General features: G+C 42.9%; 1 protein-coding gene across 1 annotated transcript in view; it reads right to left on the bottom strand.

The window, feature by feature from the left end:
- GRIN2B (glutamate ionotropic receptor NMDA type subunit 2B) overlaps positions 1 to 19038 on the bottom strand; it is a 282849-nt gene that overhangs the window by 161211 nt on the left and 102600 nt on the right. The window contains exon 2 of the mRNA XM_037033961.1: positions 17314 to 17912. Within this exon, the coding sequence (XP_036889856.1) occupies positions 17314 to 17912 (599 nt within the window). The remainder of the gene's footprint in view (positions 1 to 17313; positions 17913 to 19038) is intronic.

The raw sequence follows: 19038 nt of genomic DNA, 5'->3' as shown, positions 1-19038 counted from the left end.
CACTTGAGTTAGACCATAAAGGACATTCATGTATTCACCACAGGAACTGAAAAAGGAACATCAGAGAGTATAGCCATGCAGAGGCGCGGGATAGTTTTTAAAAATCTGTCATATTTAGAGAATGGCCAGTCATGTCATCTGATATTGCTAGTTTGCAGACATATTAGGGCAAGGTGGAGAGCTGGGAGGGGGAGGCAGATGAGACAGGATCAATCATGAAAGTTACACCCAGTTATTCAAAGTTACACCCAGTTATTCAAAGGTCTTCTATGGCTTGCTGAGAAACATGTATCTTATCCAGTGGAGCCATCAGAGATTTGCATGAAAATTAGCTTTCTGCTCTAGCTATCCAATTNTTTTTAAAAATCTGTCATATTTAGAGAATGGCCAGTCATGTCATCTGATATTGCTAGTTTGCAGACATATTAGGGCAAGGTGGAGAGCTGGGAGGGGGAGGCAGATGAGACAGGATCAATCATGAAAGTTACACCCAGTTATTCAAAGTTACACCCAGTTATTCAAAGGTCTTCTATGGCTTGCTGAGAAACATGTATCTCATCCAGTGGAGCCATCGGAGATTTGCAGGAAAATTGGCTTTCTGCTCTAGCTATCCAATTCCTCATTTTTTGTAGCATATTGAAATCTTATTTAATTCCTTCAATAAGGCATGGGTTAAAATTAATTCTTCCTCATCCCCAGCTTAATTTTAGAAAGACTACCAAAGCCATTTTGAGATACTCGATGACAATGTTTCCATCCAAAAAAGTACAGGTGGATGCCAAGGTGATGGATTTTCTATCCCCCAGTGCCACCACCAGGCATCAGCTTCCTGGAAGAGGTCTGATGAGGCCTTTGTCCTGCCTTTGGAATTGGTCTGATCAGGCCCTGATTCTTCCTCCTGTGTGAAGGGAAGCACGGTGTATTTGGGGAATCTTGAGCACATACCCCTTCAGGGAGACCACTTCTTCAACCCTGAATCAGACTCCCAGAAGCAGGGTGTCCATGTCCTTATCAGTGCATGAAGCTATGTTAAGGCTGACTGTCCTCCTGCCGTAATGCTGTCCTTCCCTGGTGGCCTCTTGGCTCCATCACGATGGGCCAATGTAGCCTGGACCAATGGCAAGTCTGTGGGACTCTGTGAGCTGGGGCTCAGTGTCTGGGCATTACAGGATCTTGTCCTAGTCTTATTTATTTCTCAAGTGTCTCTTGTTTCTCAGATATGTCCCGTTCCTTCTTTACATCTCCTGTCAATTCTTTTTTTACAGACATTTTTCCCTGCTGCTTACTAATAAGTAGACTGACTCACTCGACAGCTGGTACAACCAAGTGTGGAGAAGTAGGATCCTTTCCCAGTGTTCAGAAGGAATGAAGAGACAGGCACTTTTTTTTTTAAAGAAAAAATAAGCCTCACAATCTGAAGCACATGTCAGTGCCAGGCTGACAGACTTAGCATGTGTGTCCTTTGCACAGGATCAGAAAGATTCCAAAGGCTGAACCAAATGCTGTACTTGCTTTCTTTTCCTACTTCCCAATTTTACCTTTGAAATAGAAAAGGAACTATGAGATATATCAACTATCATCTCATACAGAAAAGGGGGGAAAGAACATCAGGCAGCCACTCCACTCTCAGATGTCTCCTCGGCTCCTTCAGCAGGGCCTGTCGGGTGTCTAGGTCACCCCTTCGGGTCAACACGTAAGGAGGGTGGGCAGCACAGTGAGGTGTCCTGGGGAAATGAACTATTGTGCCCCTTCTCCTGGCTGCCTGGTCCTTAAGACAATACTGAACAGACAGCATGAAATGAAGTCAATAGCACTTTGGGAAAGATGAAAACAATGCCAGCAATGGAAAGGAAATCCCTGAAAAGTAGAAGGGACATTAAGAATGGCTATGGCTCTCAGTCACTAAGATTCACAGATCCATATTATTTGAGGTTTGCAGTGTAGATTCTATGCCTTTTTTCATCCACCTTTCACCTCTAGACCCCGATATTGTCTCGTGCATCCCTGACATGAAATCTGGAAAAACATACATATACTTAAAAACAAACAACTAAACACATAATCCAACTTAGAGCACCAGTCATTGGCAAGCGCAAAGTAAGGATTCGACTGCCTGCATCAGACATTTTCAATTTAACCTTGAGGAGCCAGCTCAATATTAGAACATGCCTGGTTGAGCCCCAAAGAGGAACACACATAGTGTGGCAGTTAATAAATGCTTCTTTATAGCAATTAGCTCCTCCTTCGTGTTATGCTATTGGTGAACAAATGCCAGAAAGCTCCATGTAATAGCCCAGACCTGGAACCTGGAGTTTGGTGAAGAACAAATGCTCTGGATTCGTCCCCTCCTGCTCATTCAAGGAAGCTCAAGTCCAATGGCCTTAAGGACATTATACAAAATGCTATCTGTTTAGGCAGGCACCTTCCTTCATGATAAGTGCAGGGGAGATGGCTGGGTGAGGGGATGACAGGGGCTAAAGGCAATGATAACAATCATTTAATTAATAATCACGTATCTGGTAAATCTGTCAGGGACTGTCATGGTTCTCTTGAACAAATCCCAAAAAGCTTTAAAAATAATGCAGCGTGTTCTTCTCTTCCTACTATTCTTTTGCACAAACATAAAAGTTTCATATGCCATGCAAAGTCATTAATCAGGTAGATGGCATTATTCTATTCTGAAAAAATTATATCCTCCTTTAATATAATTCCAAAGCTATGCCTTGGCCTCGCTTTCTTGCTTGCTCATAGCATTCAGAACCACAACAATGCCACACATTATGAAATCACCTGCAAACTTCTGCCAGAACTTCATCGAGCCCGGCACAACTGACGTCCGTAAAGGAGGTCTCTCCCAGACTTCAGGGAAGAGTTTTAAGATCAATGGCCGGCCATTAATTTTCTTACTTTGGCCCTCACCCTGTTGTCTTCCTGATTCTAAACTCTGTTTTTCCTTTCATTCTGCAACACTTTAGGGAGAAATTCCATTAAATGTCATAACAGTGCAGTAATGGCGTAGTAATGCAGAGAACATCATTTCCTAGCACTAATAACCTTCATTTTAAAACCACTTGTGTGCTCCAAAATTGAGTAAATCACAAATTTCCCATCGAGGCCAGCTGACATCAAATCAAAAGCTTCTGAAGTTCTGTCTCTTTGGGGTTTGTAATCAATCTATGTACAGGGAAATTAAAATGCCATTTAAAGTCCGATTTCTGTTGATGCCCATGCTCTCAGCTTTACTGACAGGAACTCATCTCTCTGCATAAAAGGGACATGTGGGGTGTCAGCAACAGGCCCGACACCCATGTCAGAAAATCATGACTGCCCGCAAGAGGATCGCCACTGAGGAAGTACCCGCCTCCCATTCCCTTTCTAGAACATGACTTTCATAGCACTCATAGGGATCACGATTTTTAGACTGGCCGTCAGGAGAGAATCAGAGGAAGGAACTGTTTCACTAGCACCAAGTTCAAATTTATGCAAATGGTATCATTGTCCTTCACCTGATTCTGGTCGATGGGGCCCCCAAAGTGACAGCAGAGTTCAGAACAAGGATTTGCAGCCCTGGCTTCCCTTTAGGATCATCTTGGGAGCTTTCACTGCCTTTCTGTTCCCAGGTCCCGATCCCCTTCTTATCCAACTAAATCTGAACTTTGCAGGGTGGGACCTCAAAAGCTGAGTACGGTTTCTTGAGTCTCCCCAGAAAATTCCAACATGCAGTCAGGACTGAGAAGCACTGACACAGGGAACTCAAACCACAGGGCACTCAAGACAGTATGGGAGCACGTCAGCACATCAACACTCCCCGGAGGCTGTTGAATCCGCGTCAGGGGCTGCATTTTAGAGGAGTCCTTTATCCGAAAAAAGGAAAATGCTAACTTCTAATAGTCATAGCAGAAATGTTTTATTTGAATTACTTCATCACCATCATACTTCCACTACCCAGTTTCCCTGCTGCTGTTCTCCCAGTGTTTGTGGGTGCAGGTCTCGTCCCCACAGCAACCCAGTGAACTCCTGGACTGAGGAGCACAGTTCTGAGCACACAGAAAGTACCAGCTGGTTTGTTGCTCATGCCGAGGACAGAGATTCTGTGAAAAGCTGATCACGTGCAGAGAACAGTTCATTACACACAAGTGTTTTAACTTGGCTGGTATGGGTTAATTTTGGACGTGGGCTGAATATCCGAGAGGGAAGAACTTCCCTAAGGATTGAGCCGCTAGAGGCCGCTCTGAGCCAGATCCTTGCTAAACCTTGTTCAGAAGTGAAATCACATCAAAGGGAAAGAAAGGCTGCGGAGTAGCAGGAGGCGTCATGGCAACACCAGGGTTCCTATTTTTGAACTTGGTGAGTGAGCACACAGAGTGCGTGTGTATACCACGGGAGGGGGTGGAAATTCTCATGTATTTCAAGAGAATATTCTTTTATGAGGTTTTTTGAGTTTGCAGGTGGCTAATAATCCATGACAATGAGATCACAAAGAATTAAGCCAGAATCAGCTATACTAGAATGGATCTTATTTCCTTAGGTTCACTATTTTGGTCTCTATCAGACGGGATCCTTCATGGTCTTCTTTCAGAAGTACCCGGAAATTCTAGGTACTTTAACCAGTGTATCTGAAATTCTAATCATTTTTTTCTTAGACTCATTCTGCTAGCCTGTTAGGCAATTCACTTTGGGTTACAAGAAGAGTAAGCCCAAGCCAGCAAATTAAAAGAAGTTTCTATGGTTGCCATATTTCTCACAAAGCCAATTAAATGGATGACGTGTGTTGTCTGAATGCCTAGCATCTAACTCAGGGGTCAGGACATAACAGGGAATCAAAATGTGTCACCTGAATGTGTCACTAAGTCAACTGTCAGTGAATGCAATATTATGAGGGACAGAAAAGTGGCCCTTCACACATCGCACTCCATTTACTCCCAATAACGCTGTTTCTACTTTTCCCTAATCTCTGGCTGAATATCAGCCTTAAACAAATCCAAACTTATCTGACCTGTCACAAAGGAACAGTGGCCCTGGAGAACAACTGAAAATCATGACAGAGGCCAAGGTCTTATTTTGTTTTATTACATGCCCCTGACATTATTTTTAATGTGCCTACAACCTTCAGGCACCTCAGCAGATTTTAGGACAGAAAGTCTGTTCTCACATCACTTCCAAGGACTTTCAGGTCTGCAAAGACTATAAGTTGTTATTTTTCCCTATGTACGCTAAAGGACTTTGGAACACACAGGAATAAAATAAGAGAAAATCCATCCTTTCTAGTTAGAAAAGAAAGCATAAGAGAGATTACTACAGGGCTGGTAACTGGAGTGTGACACACCCCAGGATGGAGGGGAAATGAAGAGGCTGAACTTGGGACACCCCTGACATGGGTGTGCCGGATGCTATTCCCAGGCTGGATTTATCATGGCTTTGGGACAAGAACTCTGCTCAGAGCCAAGAAAAGAAACTCTTTATTATAAAACCACTTTATCTCACAGGTTAATAATGTCTTCATACACACCAGAACCATGACTCATTGACTTTGCCTCCTTAGCCACATAGTTCTCAGAAGGACGGACAATGTGGGGCAAAGCACACCTGGAATTCATAAAGACTTGGGTTTAAAACCCAATGCAATCTGTAAGTAAAGTAGGCCGGTGGCTTAACCATTCTGGATCTCAGTTTCTTTCTCTGAAAAATGGAAGTAATGATGCCTCTGTACAGTACTTTTGAGATTAAATAAGGCTATATAAAGGACTTGGCACATAGTATTCACTTAATAACCTTTCTTAAAGTAAATTTTCTAAATTGCTGAAGCTTAGTATTTTTAAGTACCAAGTTTTTTCTTGATTATAGGGAGCATTTTAAGTGGAAAATTTCAGAAAGTTATTATGTTCTCTGACTTCTTAAACTAAAGATAGTCAATAAAATGTAAGCTCTTATTGACAACCTACCAATGACTATGCTATTTTGCTATGTAGGGACATGGTAAAGGAGTTATATGCTTTCTGAAAGTACATAGAAATTTCCCCCAAATAGTCTTAGATGAGTGTTCCCTTGAAGGTCTTCTGCTAGGTTTTTCTAACACTTTCTGCACTTTAACATTCTGTTTGCTACTTCTTAATGCTGTCAGTTTGCCTACCCAATTTCCATCATGTCTGCTTTTTCCTAAGCTGTTGTTATCTGGAAAATCAGATAATTAAGTATCTTAGTCACTACTGGCTGCCTCCCAAAGACAGGGCCTGAGTCTCTCTAGTTAACAGAACTTTGATTTTTATTTGATATTACTGCCACAGTCAAAAACTAAAATAAATGTTTCAGCTTCCCTTGCAGCTAGCTGTGGCCATGGACTGATTTCTGATTAATCAGCTAAGAACAAAGAGTGGGATTTCTGGGCAGTTTCCTTAACAGGGAAAGTGGTCCTTTTCTTTCTTTCTTTCTAAACTTCCATCTGCTGCTTGACACTAGAGTTCAGCAGTTATCCTGGACATAGAGATAGAAGTCAGACCTTATTAACAAAAAAGTGGAAAGCTGGCAGAAAGTCTAGGTCCTGGTGATCATGCAGGTACCATGCCAGCTCTGGACAAACCACCTACATACATGTATGTATCATGTTTAAACTGGTTCACTGATCCTCTATGCCATGTCTAATCCAACTGTCCACAAACTTCTTAGAAATATGTATAAAATGAGAGTAGATGAACTCAGAGTTAAACGAAACCACATTCATTTTAGGACAAAAATTTGTGTCAGTGATTTTAGTTCCAAGCCCCTTTCTGCTTTCTTTGTGGTTCTTATTTATGTTCTAAATACACCAGACTGTTGAGTATATAACCTCTCCTCTTACAAATAAGGAAGTCTGAGTGTGAACACACATGAGTTGTGGTAACTGAGCAATGAGAATAATGACACTCTGTAGCCTGTGGATCACTCACTATTTTAAGTCATAGTTTATAACACACACATGCACACACAAAGGCACATACCTAGCTTTTTTCTCTGCCTTCAATAATGAGAGAAATTTGACATGTTAAAACCTATGTCTATTGTGCTATTTTTACCTAAACAAAAGTTCCTGGATTGTTGTTCAAGGAGGGGAAAAAGTAGGTGTGAGTATCTGGAAATGCCACTGGGAAAATTAAAGAAAGTACAAACGTGTGTTTTCTCCATGGATTGCAGTGAATAGAGGTCTTCACAGGTTTGTTGTAATAATTCAGTAATATGACAGACATGAAAACTCTCTGTATGAAATTGGGGACTATTATTATCCTCATTATTAGCCATAATAATGAACAACTTGAAGTTCTTGAGCATCAGGTTTTATGTATTTTGACACATATCTTCATCTGGACTCCATCTGTGACACCTTTCAAAGAATTCTCAAAAGAACCACTTAGAATGAATACGGTATTATTTTTGTGATATGATGATATTCACAGTATGGCTTCCATGGCTATTTCTGTTGCTTTATCACAGAAAATATTTCCTTTAGGAAAAGAAGACATTAAGGGATTCTTAAAAGTATACAGAACTACTTAACTACTGTGTCTATCTCCTCTGCCCAAACAATAAATATGACAGGGTTACTTAGCAACCACCCTGACAGCCATCAGGACTTCCAAAATGGGACCAGATTGAAAGGAAAAATCTTGTTGAGGTTTACCACAGCTAATTCCAGACAAGCCGTTTTGAAAGATTCTTCCCAACGTTTTCCCCCATCCTCAACTTTTTTCATGCCACCAAATTTAACACGGAAACATGTTTTTAGCCAGTTCTTTCGATACTGATCTGCTCTATTTGACAGATGTAAATGTACATACACAAATATGTGCTGTACGGATAAACACGCGCACACAAGTATGTGTACGTGTAAGAATCCCACCTACAGTCATTTATGAACACAGAAAGCTAACGGCAGGAAAGCTTTAAATGAAAGCTGGTGAGAAGAAGAGAAGGGCAGCAAAAGATCAATGAACAGAATGCCCTATAGGGAAAGAGATAGGAAAGAAAAAAAGAAAAAAAAAACCTAGGGGGCGTGGGGGGGTGTGAATCAGTAATGAATGAGGACAAGAAAGCGCCTGAGCAGCGAGGGAGGCAGTAGGCAGCCCCGCGCCGGCTGCTGCTGCTGGAAGCTGGACAAGAGGGAANAGAATCCCACCTACAGTCATTTATGAACACAGAAAGCTAACGGCAGGAAAGCTTTAAATGAAAGCTGGTGAGAAGAAGAGAAGGGCAGCAAAAGATCAATGAACAGAATGCCCTATAGGGAAAGAGATAGGAAAGAAAAAAGAAAAAAAAAAACCTAGGGGGCGTGGGGGGGTGTGAATCAGTAATGAATGAGGACAAGAAAGTGCCTGAGCAGCGAGGGAGGCAGTAGGCAGCCCCCCGCCGGCTGCTGCTGCTGGAAGCTGGACAAGAGGGAACAGATTTCGGCAGCGGGGAGCTCTAATCTGTCAGCAGCAGTTCCTTCGCGTGTGACCAGCCAGCCCAGCTCGGGGACTGGTGCCAGTCTGGGCACACCAACCTCACAAGGCCCTCCCGGAAGAGAATGCGCCACTGATAAAAGCCTGAAAGTCAAGGAAGGTTCCTCTACCTAGCTCCTGATGCCAGCCCCTCGCCAGCTTCTACATGTGCCTCTGTCTGCAGCGCTGGTTCAGATCCCTCAGCAGCCACTTCTGAAAATCAGGCCAGCGCAATAGCCTGCTTCTGCTAAGTCCCTATCAGCCACATCAGGTCCTGGAGATTTCTTCCAGCAGATGACCACCTATGCACCCCTGACAGGTCCACTGGAGAGGGAACAAAGAGAAAGACCCAAACCATTGCTTATTTAAAATATGCGAGGTCATATATATAGGTGCAAAAGCCAGGGAAACCATCGCTCAAGCATCTCCTGTTAGCTGAGCTGACCTTAACTGACTGTGGCCCAGCCCTCATCCAAGGTTCCAGCCCATGTCAGTAACCATAAATGACAGCTCTCCAGCTTTCTGGCAACTTGCCCTCTTTCTTATCCCCACCCAACCAGCCTTTATCCTCTAGTGGGAAGAGAGAACAGATGGAGAAATGATCCCACTCAATTCCTAAATAACACCACCTTCAATCCCCATTAACTGTGAATTTGCACACTCATCTGGGTAAGAACCAAGGGATCAGGAATCATATGGACATTGCCAGAACAGGGCAAAGGTTAACAGGAAAGCCCTGGCTGCTTGCCACTCCTTCTGAGGACATGGTCAAGCAGTTAAGAGATGGCACGCCCTGTGAAGAGTACTGCTCCCGCGTGAGGGCACCTGGATTCTGTGCCCAGCCAGCCCCTAACAGATGAGTGACCCTCTGAGATTTTGTTTTCACATTTGTAAAGTCATTCTTATCATTCTATTGCATATTCTGTGAGAGTCCATGTATGCAAAGGGTTGGAGGAGATGAGCAGCAAGGACCCTTCCCTCTAATGCTCTGATTTTAAGGGAAGCAGAGATTCCTTTCAAGTTTGGCTAATGCGCAGGACAGGAAGGGGCTGAAACCCAAGTTCCCCAGGCAGACCCAGGCCAGATCCTGGCATCATCACACAGCCTAAACCGGGGGGTCCCTGGACCTCAGGTTTCTTAGAAACATATAAAATGGAGATAACGATTCCTATCTTCACTTATGCTTTTATCTGACAAATATTTATTAGGGTTCTACAATCTATCAGTCACTGTGCTGGGAACACAGAGGTTTAAAAAAGTCCTACTCTCATGGAACTTGAATTCAACCAAGAAGAGTGGGACAACAAAATACTTAAAAACAAAACACATGCAGTACATCAGACAAGAGCTGCAGAGAAAATAAAGCAGGAGATGGGCATAGGAAGTGCATGGGAGGGAGGGAAGTACAAATGAGCCTTTTAAGCTGGTGATCAGAGAATCGTGAGGACACGTGTGTGGCTCGGGATATCTACGGAGATCAAGCTAGATAACTAACAGTGCTGGTGTACGGTAAATACTCAGAAGGGCAAGCAATACAGGAGTGAATACCTTCCTCAGACTGATGACAGTGCGGCTGCTTCAGAGCACACGCCTCATGACCCTCCTCTTAACCCACATCGCCAGCACCATCCGTCTGGTCCTTGTTGAGGCAAAACCGGTTACTCAGAATGAGGCCTGTCCGCTTTCCCCACTGGAGTCACTGCTCTACCCTGATCTTGATTCGTTCCTCTTGGAGACCATCCTATTCCCACAAGACAAAGTACCTACCACCTGTGTCTTCTCTCCCAGCACTAGGCACCTCTCCCGCCCCCTGCAAAAAAAATTGTCCTCAGTGAAACAGAATTCTTTTCCCACTCACTCCCCCTCTGTCTCCTGCTCTCTCCTCCAAACTGTAAATCGTTTTTTAAAGGAGAAAGAAGAAAAAGATATACAAGAATATGGAGGAAGTGGAGGAGAAAGAAAACAGAAGAGAAAAGAAACAGCAAAATGTCATGGGTAAGGCCCTGGCTGGTGTAGCTCAGTGGATTGAGCGCGGGCCTGCGAACCAGACGATCGCGGTGATCGCGGTTCGATTCCCAGTCAGGGCACATGCTTGGGTTGCAGGCCAGTTTCCGGCAGGGGTCAGTTCCCTGCAGGGGATGCACCAGAAGCAACCATACATTGATGTTTCCTTCCTCTCTCCTTCCCTTCCCCTCTAAAGATAAATAAATTTAAAAAAATAATAAAAAATGTCATGGGTAACTTTTAAATTCTACAACTCAGCCATAAATTTCAATAGCAGTTAAGGAAAGAATCATGTAGGGGTCTTGGTGTTAAGCATTAAGAATGTTCTTCACAGGTTCCAATTTAAGGAAAAGAAGCAAAGATCACTTACCAAAATGGCCATTTATATATCTGGTATGAAAAATGTGAAAGTGTGGAAGAAAACAGAAGTGTTTGAAAATCCTCGCATTTGGTCATTCTTCCATAAACAGTTAAAGCTTGCTTGGCCCGAATTACAATAAGCACTGAATACATCTCTTAGGACAGTTATTAGATCCTCTGATTATTTTCCCCAATTTATGTCTCCTCCTTCACCCTGAGCAGATGAAGTGTCTATGTACACAAGTGTGTCCTCACATTGCATATGAAAACCTAACTTTCCTTCGATTCCAACTGACTTCTTTTATCAGGGGAAGGGCCCCTATGCCTGAAAGTCTACTTATAACTATGCATTCATGGAGTCTCTGACTGGCTCTCATGTAAATTATATTGTTAACCTATAATATATATATCTTACCATAAATCTGCCTGAGTTTGGCACTCTACGAACATTTAATAACCAGTGATGGATACTAACCAAGCAGCTCTTGTCCATGGTGTCTAAAAACGAATGGACTCAATTCTTCATCTATTTCTTAACCTCTCAGCACTTTCCAGGCCAAGAGAGTCAAGTGGGCATCCCATGGGAGCAATCCAGCTAATACAACTGTTCCAAGGATGCAGAGCATGCCTCAAGGTTAAAGGAAGGTTGTGTTCATCACAGATCTTTTAATAGGCACCTAAAAAGCACCTTTCTTCACACTGGTTGTGCCCATCTCCCAAAAGCTAGGATAGGAGGAGGCATCTGGCCTTCCGAGACAGCGACTTTAATGGGGAAGGAAGAGTTGGGATGGTTTTGTGCAAAACATACTTGTATGCTGAATAAGAAAACGAAGGACACTGGGGAAAAGTAATTAGGCAACATTCATAAGAGATTTGCTATTTTGAGATCCAGCCATTTCAAAGAACACCTGCTTTTTATACAAGTTCCAGAAGTTGCCCTGTATAAAGAGTAGGAATGCTGGGTCCTCAGGAGAGAAAGAGAACCTAGAGGCGAGTGGCAGATGCACCACCTCCAGAGTGACAGAAACAGACTGGAGGAGCATTGAGAGCACACTGAAAGGGGGAATAATCATTAACTGCCCGGGCCCCAGGAAGTGACAAAGGAAAGATGCAGGCACGTGCCTACTAAGGGTGGACAATCCTTCTCCTGCTCAGGGAAAGGAAGAAGGGCTCCCGGGGTGGCCAGCCTCTTGGTGTCTCTGGGCCACACTGGGAGAGGAAGAGTTGTACTGGGCCACGCACTAAATACATTGTGACACATACTTACAAAATCATCTCATAATATTTTAAGTAAATTTACGATTTTGTGTTGGGCCACATTCACAACCAGCCTGGGCCACATGCGGCCCGTGGGCCGCAGGTTGGACACCCCTGGTAGACAGCCGGCTGAATCCCTTTCTCAGTACTTTCAGATCAGTTGGTACCAAAAGGTTTTCAGACTTTTCTCGGGAACTAAGAAGATCCTTCCATTACAGATGCATAGCATGAGAAATTCTCTCTTTCAATCAAACAAAGTCCCAGTTGGAATAAAACTCTCTCAGCATGTCTTAGGTTATGGTACAGGGCAACAATTTTTGACTAGAGTGCGCCACAGGGATCCTAAAAACATTCAATACCTAACTATTTAGTCAGGGCACTGACCTCTTTTCCTGTTAATCATCAAAGTAAAAAATGACCACAACAATAGCCGTCCAGTGTGAATGAATCGAAATTATGCTTGTTTTTTGTCAGACTGGCAAAAAATATATTTTTTGGTGTGCCATGGAATTTTAGCAATTACTTTATTTGTGCCATGAGGTGAAAAAGGTTGATAATCACTGGTATAGGGTACTGCAGCAGTACGTTTACTAATAATGCATAAATGCAAGCTACAAAATTCCCACAAAAATTAATTCTTATTAGTTGACAAAGCAGGGGTGTCATATTTAACAAAACAATAGAGGAGTCCTGTTAAATCTGAATTCCAGTTAAACAACAAATTGTCTTTTAGTATCAGCACGCCCCGTGTGATGTTTAGGACAGATGCCGAAAAAACAATCTGTCGACATTCAAATTGAACACAGTGTCTGTATTTTTCTTGCAAGTCCAGTAAAAATCCTCACCCCACAGTCCAAAGCCTGTTGTATCTGGAGAGAGTATCCAAGCCTATAGCTGAACGAGCTTCAAGGAGCTAAGAAGTAACAGTAAGGAATTTGGATGGACACATGATAAATACTGTTTATTTAATAATGAACTAAAGCATCATTTTTAAGCATCTGCTCTGAGAATGCTTATCTGTCGTTAAAAAAACTTCCTTCAGTAAAAAGTGAATCACTTCAAATATGAGTCTCTTTTCAGCATTCAGGGATATCACATACTTTTCTGTCCCTGTTCCCTAAAGCTAGACTCATAAACGTGCCTCACATGAACAGAAAGCCACCGTCAGGTATATATATGAGAACTTTATGTTTCCTTATAGTGCTTCTGGGGAGGACAGGACCTGTTCGGGTCACTGGGTTTTCAGGAGGTAAGAGGAGATCTCTTCCCTAACTGAGTCTTCCTAGGGCTGGGTCACTCCCAGGGACCTCCTTCCAGGGACCTCCCTCCCACTGCTGTTACAGGGAGGTGAGCAGTGGGCCAACAGGGGGCCATCCTCATGAAACGACCAACTATTTGCAACAATTTTATTTTACAAAGACTTCCTGCTGCAGCCAAAGTGTGGGGCTGCTTGGTTTGTTATTTAAAAGAGTGACCCTGGTGAGACCAGAGCGACTGAGGAAGAGTCTGATTTCAGAGCAGGGTAAGTGGGAGGAACTCAGCCTGAGTGCGCCTAATTGAATCCCACTGGTGATCTTGAGTGTTGGGCCTGGTGATAACAGCTCAGACTTTGAGGATAGCTCCTTCTTGTCCCTGTTAGTCAACCCCAATCCCTTCTGGCTCCTGAGAGAAAAACATATGAACATATTTCCAAGAGAGGCTAGGGATTGGATTCAAGAGCCATGAGAGGCTGCGCTTGGGTGGAGAGAAAGGAAAAGACAGTGGAGATGCAAGGGGGATGCAGGTATGCAGACAGGGAGATAGCCAAGAGCAGAGGTCCTGCAGAAATAAATACAGAATTCTAAAGAAATGGAACTGGGGCAGAAGAGAAAGTTCATAGAGGAAGGGTCTTAGTGGAGAAGCACGCTGATAAGTCCGAAGGCACTTTCCACACAGTATACTTGAGAAATCAAGTGAAGGTAAACTTTTTCTCTCTGCCTTGCACTGGTATTTGAGGGATTTATGAATCACCCACCCTGAGTAATCCTTATTCCTTTTAAGACTACTATTCTTGAGAAGATGGAGCTGGGTATCCGTGGCTGTCGGACAACAACCTCTAAGGAAGGAGCAGAGAGTACCTGGGGGGCTACCTTCCAGAGTGGCTGTAGGAGGTGGTAACAAAGGTTAAAAACAACTGTGGTTTTAAAGACACAGTGGTTAGAGGCCAAGCTTGAGAAATAACATCTATATTCTAATGTAAAGTAAGCCAAATGGGAAATAATAATATCTGCAGGTCCTTGTTTACTCAGAGAAAATTTTAAGATAAAAACAGGCATTCCTGGACCGTATTTATGGGCTTTAAGGTAACACCCATTTGATTTCATGTGTCATTTAGCAAATGTTTTAATCTCAATAGTCCTGCACTGTTAGCATTTTTTAAATGAACACACATTTGATAAATGATCTGAGTCAGATTTGAATTAAACACTAAAAACAGTGGGAGAAAACATGAATGTACAGAACAGAATAAATAGTAAGTTTTTGAAGAAAATCTCTATTATCTTGCAAAGAGGAGCAGAACAAGAAAGCTCCTGTAGAACAGGTATGCACTGGGCAGCTCAGCATCTCAGGGCATGCCATTCTTTCACTCCCAGCATTTTCTCTGGGACTCGCTGTGCTAGGAGTGGGGGGCGTAGAAATGAGTAAGATGGAAAGGCCACTGCTTTCACAGAACTTACCAGGAAGAAAGATAGTAAAGCTTGTAATTATAATAGGCATATCACAGGGTGATGCTGGCCCAGGGTGCAGAAAAGCCTTCCCAGGGGCAGTGATGCCAAAAGTGAAAACTGAAGAATGAAGAGTTTGAGACAGGTAAAAGAGCACCTGCATTTTGTATATTGGTAGGAAGGGGCACCTGGGGAGTATACCCAAGGCAGAAGAAAGAGCTGAGTGTGAAGGAGAATGTGGCATTCTCAAAGAACTCAAGTAAGCTCAATATTGCAGGAATACAGTGCTTAAGGCAGAGAGTAGCATGAGACAATTTTGGAGAGACAGGAGGGCCCATGCTGTGGAAGACATTGTAAACCATATTAAGGAGATGGGACTTTATTATAGGGGCAATAAAGAGGCCCTGAATGGTATTGAGCAGGAGAGTGATGACATCACATTTCACTTTAGATCACTCTGGCTGCAATGTAAATTGAAAAGAAGCCGAACTAGGAGCCAGAAGATATTTAAGAGGCCCTGCAGCAATGCAAGTAAGAAGAGATGAAGTAGGGTATGGTACAGAGATGAAAATAAGTGAAAGCACTCCACAGGCAATCCACGGAAAATGGCATGGTTGGCTATTAGGTGGCAGGGTTATAGAATCAAGGGCACTGAAACATTGTATTTCAGGCAACTGGATAATAGAATGTATGCTTTATGGGTGGTACAGATTTTGCAAGAAGAGGTGGGGGGAGAAAGCAGGCCAGCTTTGGCTACTGTATGTTCTGAAGAAACGTATCTAGTTAGAGATACAGACCTGGGGCTCAAGTGAGAATTTGCAGCCAGAGATATCAATTTGGGAGAATTTATGGACATTAGTAATTGCATCCTTGGTAATGGGTAAGAAAAGAAGAGGGTCTAGGACAAAGCCCCGAGAAGCACTAATATTTAAGAGATGTGAAAAGGGAGAAGAGCCTGTCAAGGAGCCTGAGACAGAATTACCAGAGGTAGGAAGAAAACCAAGACAGTCAGTACCAAGCAAGCAGTGATAACTAGGGATGGCAGAAAGAGCAAAGTTCAAGGTGGGAGAATATTAGAATTGGCTCACAGACACAGCTACACTCATACTGATTTTATTTCATTGTTGGCACTATTACAGATGTCCCCCACGTCCACCCTTTGCCCCCTCCACCCAGCTCCCCCACCCCCAGCCTTCGTCATGTTGCTGTCTGTGTCCATGGGCCATTAACACTAGCTTTAGTTCCAACTCTTGAGTGTAGGAGCTGAGCTGAGAGGCCACAGTCCAGCTCCCTTCCAGAAGTTAAACAAGCATAACCAGGTACACACTCAATCTCCACTAAATGTACATCAATCTCCCCAGGATGCACTATCTAATATTTTATTTCTTAAGCTGGATAATGGGTACCTGAGTATGTATTAAGTTTTTCTAAATACCTTTCTATGTGTCCAAGATAGTTGATAAACTTAAAATGGATGCCTAAAACATACTTTTGAGTAAAAAAAAAAAAGTCAGGTTATTGAACAACATGTATACATTTCCATTTATGTAAAATTATAGGCTTATATGTACATAGGTATACATGCACAGGGAAATGGCTAAAAAGATATTCACTGATTCTTTCAACAATGATTCCCTCCTATTAGTCAGATTTAAGGTCATTTTTACTTTCTTTTTGTGCTCTTCCATGTTGTTTGAATTTTTACAGGGTACACATGTAGCAGTTTTATACAAATAATTACACCATAAAAGCATCCTACAGAATGCCCTGCCCCGCACCGTTACATAATTACCCCTTTGAGGACTTGCTGTAGTTATGGCTGGTTTAGGAGGTGAGGTCAGGGAAGAGAACTCCACCCTTATCTTCTTACTGAATAAACCAGACAAGAGCAACCATAAAAGCTGCCCCTACCACAGCATTCTCGCTCTTAAAGGCCGACAGAGAAGAAGCAAAGGAGAGAAGAACCAATGGAAGAATCCTCTTCATGTGCCTAGGGACTCGTGCAACCTATTCTTCATTCTCTCCCAGTACAGCGGCACTCCAAAGATACTGGTAAGCAGGCCAATCCTCCCTCATTTCTGTGTCTATCCTGTCTTTCAGAGTGATCTAGTACATGGTGGCCAGAGAAGGTTCAATTCCAAATGGACCTTTCACTGGCAGCGTGCCTTGGACAACTTACACCTACAAGCCTCATTCTCTTGTATTATAAAATGGAAACAGTTTCTAAAACATGCTAACTAGAGTTGTTGCTTTGAGGATTAAATGAGGTAAAAATGCAACACACTTAGGGCAACGCATAACACGTGGAAGTGATTGATAAGTGAGAGCCATTTTGTATTTATTAGAACAAGAACACAGCCACAGCAAGCTCTGGATCCAAAACACTCACACCATCATCAACAACTGCCATCCCAGGGCACAGCCTTCAACTTGTGACATCTTGAACTGCCCTTCCCACAGTTTCTGAGTGTCCAACCCTAGTACTAGAAGCCAAACTCTGACCTCCAACAACAGTGTGCCCTCTGGGCCATACTCACCTATTTAACATGTTGGACTGGTAGATTCTCTTCTCATGGGTATTGTAACAACTGCTCTTGGGCTCAGGGATGAAGCTGTGTTCAGAGAGCATGTCAGAAGCAGCGGTGGTGATTATGGCAATTCCATCCCTCACTCTGGCAGGGAGGCCATAGTCCCACTCATCATAGGACACAGAGATAAGTCCAGTGGGGAACTCCGAGGGCACTGTGTCGGTGTCCCCGGCCACCAGACTAGGCACAATCCATGTGTAGCCACAACCAGTCAGTCCTACTGAGTTAGCCACTTCAAAGATGTAGGTGGCCTCTTCCTTAGTGCAATAAAGAAGAATGATGGGGCTTTGAAGTTTCTTGAGCTGGTTCTGGATCTTAGAATCGCCATCATCCAGGGACATGTCTAGCAGGAGGACTTCCTCTAACTCCCAGCCCACGAAGCTATTCTCAATGGTGCTGCGAATCTTGTTTACAAAGTCCTGATAGCCAGGAAAGTAGGTGGTGACAATAGAAAAGATGTACCAGTCATACTCTTCCATGATGTTGAGCATTACGGAAGCTTGCTGTTCAATCGACGGGCCAAACTGGAAGAACATGGAGGATTCATCCTAGAATAGTACAAATGGAACGAGAGAGAGAAAAATCAAACCAATGACAATAAGGGAACATGTGAAACAACTGGATAAAAATGTTTGTGTCCATTATGTACTGTTCAAATAATGCTTCTAAAATGGGATGTGTTTAAGTTGCAAACATTTGTAACACCTTTCTTCCTAAAACTACCTCCTAGACTCCAGAAAAAATTCAACATAGGTCTAGATTCTCCTTGTCTTAAATCTTTGGGGCTACTGCCAGACGTAGCTTCCTAAAATCTAATATCTCTAAAATCCTAATATCTCTACAGCGAAACATACGAAGAATCCCATAAACTGGGGTAAAGACTCTAAATGGCCTCGTGTCAGTTCAGGTCAGATTTTACTGTCAGATGAATTACACATACACACATGCATGTGCACACACACACACACACACACACTTGCCATTTTTCAAGCCTTTTGGCCTCTTGGTTGTGGATGTATATGATTCAGTCAGAGTGAATAATTCAAAATGCCAGCAATCTCCTCTGATTGTGAGATATGCAAGTTAGAGTAAGGCTCAAACAGGATATTGAAGCCTTAGTTAGAATGACTTGTATTCAAGCTCATCTGAGATTAAGCTTCATTTTAGAGCAACACATAAAAGATTATTCTTTCTCTTACATACATAACGCCACAGGTCTCGATCTGACCTATGCATCACACACATAGCCCTCTGTCTGTTTCTTCCCTCTTTTTGAGAAAGGAGCCATTTTAAACTTCTCCCGTCTGAGGCTGTATTTTTCTAGCTGTCACGAGATGTCAAGCCCTGCATTTTATCTCTACCTTACAGCTTGAAGAATCTGAAACCACAAAATAAAGACCCCTTCAGTCTTGTTCTTCTCTCTCAGTCCACTCTCCTCTAGCTTCCTCCTGGGTAGTGGCCCTATATTCTTTCTGATGGTTCATCTCCATTTTATAGCAATCCAGGCTTAAAAAACTAAAATTTTGTCAAAGGGGCAGTTCTTTTCTATCTCCCAGACTAGAGCTTTAAAATACAATTACAAGAGACTAGGCTGTTAAACAACTCATACAGTTATTTCTTAGTCTGGGAGCATATTGTTGTACAGCTTGAGAGATTGCTGAGTATTTTGGCTGC

This window comes from Sturnira hondurensis, unplaced genomic scaffold (genome assembly GCF_014824575.4).
Source record: "Sturnira hondurensis isolate 20B ecotype Veracruz unplaced genomic scaffold, ASM1482457v3 Scaffold0021795, whole genome shotgun sequence".
NCBI lineage: Eukaryota > Metazoa > Chordata > Mammalia > Chiroptera > Phyllostomidae > Sturnira > Sturnira hondurensis.
This window is presented reverse-complemented; position numbering and strand designations above follow the sequence as displayed.